At 32.2% G+C, this 9296-nt stretch overlaps 1 protein-coding gene across 1 annotated transcript; it reads right to left on the minus strand.

The window, feature by feature from the left end:
* Window positions 1–6415: 6415 nt before the first annotated feature.
* On the minus strand, window positions 6416–7557 carry LOC100572034. Its single transcript, XM_003242223.4, has 2 exons — window positions 7456–7557; window positions 6416–7339 (listed from the first exon to the last, which is right to left on the minus strand). The coding sequence occupies exons 1-2, from the start codon at window positions 7549–7551 to the stop codon at window positions 6581–6583; spliced, it is 855 nt and encodes a 284-aa protein (XP_003242271.2). The 5' UTR covers window positions 7552–7557; the 3' UTR covers window positions 6416–6580.
* Window positions 7558–9296: the final 1739 nt, after the last annotated feature.

Below are 9296 nucleotides of genomic sequence, written 5' to 3' on the forward strand. Positions count from 1 at the left end.
CACCAGCTGCCCGAGCCATTAAAAAGACCCTTGAGATGGCATCTGTCATGGATCTTGATTTGCTGAAGCCGAACTGAGAGTCCCTGAGCCCATTCACCGAGTCAATATGTTTCTCCAGTCTTCCGAGAAGAAGTTTCTCCAGTAGCTTCCCTGCGCCATCTAGGAGGCTTATGGGCCTGTAGCTCGACGGTTGGTCAGGAGGCTTGGATTGGCCCTTGTGCAGAAGGACCAACGAGGCGCGCTTCCAGCGAGCTGGGAAGAGTTCCGAATGATTGCAGGCGTTGTACGCGGTGAGGAAAATCTCCGGGTGCCTGAATGCTGCCATCTTGATCGGCTCGTCTGGAACCCAAATCGGGTCCAGGTGTTTTCCCCGATGGAAGTTTCCCTGCCGCCAGCTTCAGCTCTTCCCTTGTAAATGACGGCGTTGCCTCTTCCTCTAGTGGAGCGAGCTCTGTAGAATCGCCTACTGTGATCGGAATCTTAGTCCAATCGAGTGGCGGTGACGCTGGGAATAGACCGCGCGCGATTGTGAGTGCGGCCGTGTTGTCCATGGTTGGGGGACGGCGTCCAAGCCTCTTCATTACCAGCCTGTAAGGTATGCCCCACGGGTCGCTTTCCACCTTGTCACAGAGCTCCTTCCAACTTGCTTCCTGCGCTTTCCTGATAGCGAGCCTCAGCTGCTTTCTGGCTTGGTTATATGATTCGAAGGCCGCAGCGCGGTCTATGGTATCCGCCTGGCGACCCACACGCTGGTACTGCCTGCGAGCGACGATAGAGATTTTCCGCAAATCTGCAATTTCCTTGCACCACCAGTACACCGCTCTCTTCCCCTGGAATGAGGTTCTGGAAGGCGCATAGTTACCTAGCCGGTACAATATGCCAGTATATGCCACAATGGTTATCAATAAATTGACAATTTACTATCGACCCTTGGATCGAATGATATTGAATTTATTACTTATAGCTACTGGTCTTTATAATTGATAGGTATTATTATGAGTGCTCATGACCAGTGCTGAAATCACCTTCCGTGGGGCGAATGGCTTACACCCAGCGAAATGGATATTATACAATACATTAAGGGGCACAACTCAACCTTACTGTACCTCCTTGAATTGATTTTAAAATGTAATATCTTTTGCCATATGTCACAGAAATCCTAATAACTGCGGTATCTACTGACGAGGTATAACACATTTACTTTACACACAAAACAACTTCCCAAAACAACCCAACTTTGAAGAACAATATCTCATTAACGGAGTAACGAAAAATGAAAATTTAAACGTGATAATTCATAAAAAAAAAAGCCTTTTTAATTTATGAAATTATATAGGTTAACATTTGAAAATCAAAAGTTGATAGTAGTTTGCCTAGTTTGCCTAATTAATAGAAGGGTGAAAATTATAAAACATTTGGAAAAAAATTAATATTTTTCGAAATAATGAGTGTTCAACGATAAAAAAATCACCTTGTATTTACAAATATAATTACTAATTGTTACACTGATACTCCACTCAGAATCGTTTTTTTATTAAATGCAATCATAAAATCATTCAAATCGAATACCGTTGTCCGTAGTCTGTAATAATACACTATCCTATCCGAGGACCGAAGGGACGTTGGAAAAACTTTCAACATCGCTAACGTACTCCACCCCGCTGAACTTACCCACTTGTTTTTCTATTTATACCGATAAAAAAACTTCACTCGGTCAAAAAACTTGAAAATTGAATACAAAGTTTATCGTAAGTTGTTATTATAGATATTTGCTCGAAGTTATTACAATTTTATTCAATATTTTTAACTCTGATTATAATGGGAATTTTGAAAAGTAGAAATTTCCAAATGGACGTACTAATGAACTATTATTATATTGTCGTGTAGGATAAAGTCATGAATGTATATTATGTTATTATAATATGTCTAGTATATAAAAATCTCGTGTCACCGTGTTTGTGTTCACACTCCTCCGGAACGGCTCTGAAAAGAGTAAAAGACAAATATTGATATCTTCCCTTTGTTATATCTTCCCTAAATGCATAATATAGTTTAAAGTTTTAACCCTTATTATAAAAGTTGCGCTTATAAGTAATTTCCAAAAATCCATATTAGGTACCTAAAAATAATAATAGTTTAAACACCATGCGTACATAAATAATTTAAATAAAAATACGAAAAATGAACCTTTCTTTTCAGAAATGCTTTAGTAAAAATGAATAACAAAATATGTTAAAAATAAATATTAAAATATATTTTTTGTCAAAAATTATATTTAAAAAAAATTAAAAAATACAATAATACCTGCAAGTTATATGTAATTGATTGTATTATATATTTATTTTGATTAGATCTATAATATTGCCTTTTTGGATTTGGAGAAATCCTTGTATTTTTGAATTTAAAATTAGAAAAAGTGTTAGAAAAATTTTAATTATTATTAAATGTAAGTTATGACTGTTAGATCACGACTCGCGATGTAATAATATAAAACGACCTAGAGATACCGTTATAAAAATAATGGATAGCAACTAAACTTTAGATAAAGTGTGATTGACGTTGCTCGATCAGTACATTTAATCACAACTTATATAATAAATAGGCGAGTAAATAGGTTAATATTTTGAAATGTAATATTTTTTCGGGGATATTTTGATGTGGAACCTAAAAATACAGGTTGATATGACCTGACGTAGCTGACGAAGTTTTCCACATTCTAATAGCTTAATAAATTGTAAAACTATCTAACTGTCTTCACTGTAAACCGTCGACTTCTCATACCTACTCTGATAATCAGATAATGTTAAATTATGAGAGTTCGTTTTTGTCATAGTTATTTCATAAAGATATGTTGTATTTTTTTTTTTTTTTTGTCTTATAATGTCAAAAATAATAAAATTAAATAACATTAAATATCTATTAAACAATATCCAAACGTAAGAATATTTTAAAAATAATTTATTTTCCAAACTAAAATTCTGCAGTTCTGTGTAGGTAGGCAGTTGAATTGCGTGCAATACAATTTGAACATAGAAAGATATTTTAGCGTACCTCTCAATCATAATTATTATTGAAACATCAAAAATATAATGGATTTACGGATTTGATTAAAAGCTTGTGAAACAATACACAACATCAATAAAATATATATATGTAGGTATATATATAATGTGCATAAATAATATTAAATATATACATAAAATATGAATATATCTATAATAATAATATAATATGTTCAATGATAATGAACATATAGGTAATATACTTTCTATATGCATCCTCCTTAAGCGGATATTCATATGAAAAACTTCAAATCTCTACAAACTGAACCGAAAAATGCAAATCCAAGAGTAAAATATGAAAAGAAAGAAAAACACTAAGCGAATATTAAAAATGCGACGAAACTATGTTTTGATTTAAAAAGGCTCTTAATCATTACAATGAATATTATTTTCCTTTTTAATAAAAATTACAAACACTTATAAAATATTGTTTTTGCCTTGTTGTAATTATTTCGGAATATCCCTAAGCATTTTCTGAGTATATAATTTGTACACCAGTTAAAAAAAGTATTTAAGTATCGAAAACCGAAGTGGTATAATTGTTGTGTTCGGATCTCATTCTAAAATGAATTCGTGAATCAATTATACACATTATTATTATAACAAATCTAAAACAAACAACCATACAAATACTTTAAAACTGGAATACGTCTACAAAAATATTGCATTTTTATGTAAAGGCAAATTAATATATTTTTTAATTGTTGAAATATAAACTGCACTCAAATATTATATTTATTTGATACCCATTACCCATACTGGATATTTAACTATATTTATTCATGATATCCAGTGATCTATGGACTATGGTATGATATTTTTTTTAGCTGAAATCTATGAAGAAATATATTTCAACTAGTCATGAGAATATATTATTTCAATAAATGTTTGTATTTATTTCTAAACATCAAACCAAAATTCAAACAAAAACAACTGTTTTTTTTATTTAATTTAATTTATAATATTATAGATCACCTATTTGTATAGCTAAAATTAGTTTTTTGCAGCGTAAAATAATGATAGAAATATTTAAATAATATAATACTAATATACTATACTATACTATACAATGGGTATAAATATTATATTTATAATCTTCAATTGTTAAATCTATATATAATGGAAAATTATGTCCAGCATTTTAAAATTTTTAAGGTTCTGAGGGAAGGGTACCTTATTATCAAAGTTTTCGAATTAACAATTAACAAAATACCAACTATATTTTTTGACACATTCAATTCATTATCCACCAACTTGATTGAAGATTTACCTCACAATAAAGATATATTATATGGTACCTATATTAACTTTTTTTCGTTCTATGAAAACTAATTTTATATTCTGAGCGGAGTCATTAATTTATTGATTTTACAATTATGTTTATTTTTTTATCCTTTTAATAAAATGTTTACCAGAATGAGTGCTTCAATTTCTACATATTATATTATCTGATATTTTAGAAAATTGGATCAAGATGGTACTTTAGAGACGTAATTTTTCGATTTTCTCAATAGTTTTTTAACGCCACGGAAAAAACCACCGAAATTTAATTTTCTTATGCTTTGTTTTTCATCATAAAAACAATCAAATTGTAAAAATTACATATTTTCCAGTAGTTATATTATATACAATTAATGGTTACTAATTAATACGGGCGCATGTAAACTTTGCACAAGAACCTTTTTTTAGTGTGAACTCCGCCAGGAAAATAAAACAGGTAAAATTGAGTTCATGTAAACTCCGCCAGTGAAAAAAATGAAGTAACAGTATACACTATACAATTAATATAATAAGCAGATTATTATTAAACAAAAAATCATAATTTTATAGTAATTATTATCCTTATTAATTAAGTATATGTATACCAAAGTATATAAAAATTTAAAAATAAAAATAAGAAATGTTCGAACAAATCATACAAATTGCAATGGCCAGTATGATGTTAACAAATAATGATAGACAATTGTGATAACTAATAATCAAAAAATAATATGTAGATATATTATATTATTATGACATAATATGTTATAATAGGTAATTATAATATTTTGAACTGTAAACTAAAATTATGAGATACAATTAATAGATATTCAAAACATTAAGTCAAATATAAATCAACTATTATAACTATTTATTATTTATAGCTTTTTCTAACACAATATCATTTTAAATTGGAATTTTTGAGTTTACTTACTATAAAAATATAATTTAGTTTTATATAAGGAAGGCCTAATTAATACTGGCGGAATTTCCATATACCCATTACAGGTAAGAAAATAAAACTGGTGGAGTTTACATTAAACCTTTTCATTACCTTTTTAACAAACCGTTATTCTGGCGGAGTTTACAATCGCCTATTAATACATAATTATGATTCACAATTTTTCTTTCATCCACTCAGAATCGTTTTTAACGAATGCAATAATTTCATTCAAATCGGATACTGTAATAATACACTATCCTGGACGATGGACAAACTTCCATCTCCTGCACTCTTTGTACATTTATTTTTATTTTTGTGACGGTCATCTTTTGGGGCTGTAAAATTGCCTCAATTTTCATTTTCAGTAACTTGATCGATGGTTCGAAAACAGATTTTGCGTAAAAATTCCCGTTTTTCCTTAATTTTTCTTTTGTTTTTCACTGCGCTTTTGAAAACTATTGGAAAAATTTTACTTTTGACCCCCCCAAAGTACCAACTAGATTCACTTTCCTATCAGAAAAGGTACTATTGAAGAAAATCCAAGCACTTTTACTGTCCTAAAGGTGATGACAGACACAAAAAAAATAAATAAATAAAAAAAAACACACATCATTATAAAATCAATACATTCATCGTTCCACTCAGAATCTAAAATTAGCCTTAACGGGACGCCTGACAGATGTGAAACATCGAAATGATTTTGTATAGAAAAAATACATGAACATTTAAAGGATGGTTTGTTTAACGAAATAAACATGGAAGAATCAATAAAAAAAAATATTCAGATTTTTGTATGAAAAATAATTATTTAATTTAAAGGCGCATTAGATGTTTCACATCAAACAATGGTATTTACGTACTAGTTATATTATTATAATCCAAGTGGAAAAGTCCAGACCTGATTGCGCTACTTATAAGTGCAGCGTATACACTTCAAACAACTACACAAGGTTGACTAAAATTAAATTACATGCAGTCTGATAAAAAACAACGTTGTACAGAAATTGTTGCATTGTTAAAACGAACACGTTAAGGATTTAAAATTTTACTATGTAATAGTAAAACATCGTTAAATAAGTCAATACTAAACTAGTCAACGTTAAACGAGGATTTGAGGCTAGGCTGTATATTAATGGTTTTATGTATAATCCTAGCGTGGGAAAAACTATACACAATTTGGTAGTTTTTTTGTTATTGTTGAAAATTTGGATATTTATTTACGATTAAACAAGTCTGGGCAATAAACGAGAATTGGAGAGAGGTCGTTCTTAAATTGAGGCGGAGGATGGACGGGGGACGCCAAGCTCAATTTATCTCAGGCATCTCCCTGAGTGCTATCGGCTGTGTCAGGTTCAGCGATATTAGAAGTGGTGCTTATGTGGCCTGTTATTCCACACGCCTCTGCCAAGGCCGGTGACACAGCAACTACTACTACTTCTCCTTCTCCTTCTTCTCCTCCTCTTCTTGCACCCCATCGTCTGTCTAATCGAGGACCTACTCTTTCTCCTTCTTCTCCGGCAACGTCTGCTTCCACAAGGATTTCCGCACTTGGTGTCTGCGGTCGTGAAAATGCTACCTCCGCTGCCGTTGGTCTCTGCATCGGTGTCCTCTGTGTCAGTGTTATCGTTGTCGTCACTACCACTGGTCTGATATTGAGGGCGACGTCATCGACTACCCTCCCGTCGCCCTCTCGACTGGAAGTCGTGTCCACCGTTGACGAGTCATCATCACCTTCTTCGGTGTCTGTAGTCATGTCATAGTCGTCTCCTTCGTAATTTTTATTGGTTCCACTAACGCTACGTCTCCTGCCCCGACGGCGACTGGACCGGGACCGGCTCCTGCCTCTCTTCTGCCTACGCCTCATGGATCGGCGACCACGTCTCATTTCTACTTGGCCACTACCGACGGCCAAAGTGATAGTAAGACCACCACCCGATACGTCTTCATGATTTCTCAGCGTCTCACATTGTTTTGCTAACTTGTTTGCCGTTGATTGCTTTTCAATGTTCCGTTTCTCAGCCTCATCCATAATAAGCGATATGGTTTGTTCCCAGGATACAGTGACAACTGACAACTACACACAGCACTCATCAGATTTAAATATTAGTATTTTTAATATTCTTCCCTAGTAGTATTTTGTAATGATAATATTAATAATAATAATAATATTTTTAAATAAAAAATTGCTACCTGGGATTCATTCACAATAGTATCGGATAATAAGCAATGTATCCGTACAACACATCGTGTGAAATCCAAACACAGTGATCCAAACACGGTGGTCATATTTTATTTCGGCCAGCAACAAAAAAAACTAAATTAAATCCGATCGTGACTAGTGTAACTTTAAGTGGCAATATATAGTTTATAATCGTATTATCTAGATACTTACCACAATGCTAGCAAGTAAGTATTGAAATTTAATTTTTAAAGAGAGGAATAAGAAAATCACTACGCAGTACAGTAGACGACAACCTTGTAAATCATAGTTGAGTAAAAACTGCCTTGGTGGTATACCTATAGTGGCTCTATATCTTTGAACTAAATACAGTATTTAGTTCAGTGCACACAGAACTTTTCTATGAATATCAATACAATTTTATTTGTCGGGTCTCAAAGTGTGAAAATTTAATACAAGACTCTTGCTTTATCGTTACAATTATAGCAGTTGAAAAATATTAAAAATACACATGCTCAATTTTTTTGTATAAGCATTAAGTTTGTATTTGACAAAATTAAAAAATGATTTTGTAGTTAAGGATTGAAAATTTAAAACAAGGTTTGGTTAGTCTATAGCTAATCTATATAGTTAGTATTTTTTATAGTTATTTTATGTAAGAATTTGCACAAAATTAGATATTTAAAAAAAGAAGTCGGTTTTTTAGTTTCGTGTTATATTTAAAAAGTAGTATTATTGGGTACTTGAAACTCCTAAAGTATATTACTATATACAAATATGATAATAAACAAAATATAACAATTAAACTTAACCGGCTACCATATTAATAATAACAAACTAAATATAATATTAATATATAATATCCAAGGCTGACAAACTGTTTTTGCTCGGAATCGTTTTTCGTATACAATGATATTATATCATTGATTTAGAATTTAACACCATTAATTACAGTCACCCACTTGTAAACTACTGTACAGCTAAGCGACATCCACTTACCCGCTTTTTATCGTTGTGATAAAAATTCCAATGAAATTACTTGACTACACAAATCGATATTACTGTTGTATGCGAGTTTGCTGGAGGTACCTAAATAACTATAATACTGCCTTAATTTTTCCACAAGTGTCAGATTTCAGTAGTAAGTAATAGTACCTAGTAGTAGTAGAAGAAGTATGTACTCAATACTATTTTGTATATTGAAATTCACTTTTGTGCATATTCAAACAATTCTGTTAAAAATTTCAAATATTATGTTTGACCACGATTTCGTATGAGAAGATGCAGGATAACACAAAACCCGACTGTGTTGTTGAGAAGGGATGTCGGTGGATGACACAGGATAAGGATAAGACCAAGACTACAACTGATTAATGTTTGTATATAATTAAATTATAATAATTGGGGTAACTCAACTCTAAAGTTATTTACATTGATAAACAAAAGTATTGCCCCGATTAATTATTTTATTTGGGCCCTTTGTAATGTTTGCGGGTCTTTGACCTTTAATCCGCCACTACCGACGAAAACGCCGCCAGGAAAACGGTTTGGCAATAACAACTCAATAATAATATTATTATTATCATCTTGTTACCTATATAATAATAATATACTTATCATCGAAAGTCGACGACAGACGCGTTATCGGTTATTGGCCGCGACGTCGACGATTCGTCTTTGGTTGAAATAGCTGCGCAGTATCTGTAACAGCAGCTTGTCAGTGTAGCTGTAATATAATACATGTTTGGAGAGTACCCAAAGACCTACGTTTATATTTCTACTATCGTATAACACACGGTAGGGGAAGATCTGTAAAGATATTTTGGTTGCGGGTGGGTGGGTGGGTAGGGGT

Source organism: Acyrthosiphon pisum, chromosome X (assembly GCF_005508785.2).
Source record: "Acyrthosiphon pisum isolate AL4f chromosome X, pea_aphid_22Mar2018_4r6ur, whole genome shotgun sequence".
Classification (NCBI taxonomy): Eukaryota; Metazoa; Arthropoda; class Insecta; order Hemiptera; family Aphididae; genus Acyrthosiphon; species Acyrthosiphon pisum.

Coding starts and splice junctions, on each gene's coding strand:
- LOC100572034 (XM_003242223.4), bottom strand. CDS start 7,551: ATGACCACCGTGTTTGGATCACTGTGTTTGGATTTCACACGATGTGTT. Junction 7,340..7,455: donor CTATTGTGAATGAATCCCAG/GTAGCAATTTTT, acceptor TGCTGTGTGTAG/TTGTCAGTTGTCACTGTATC.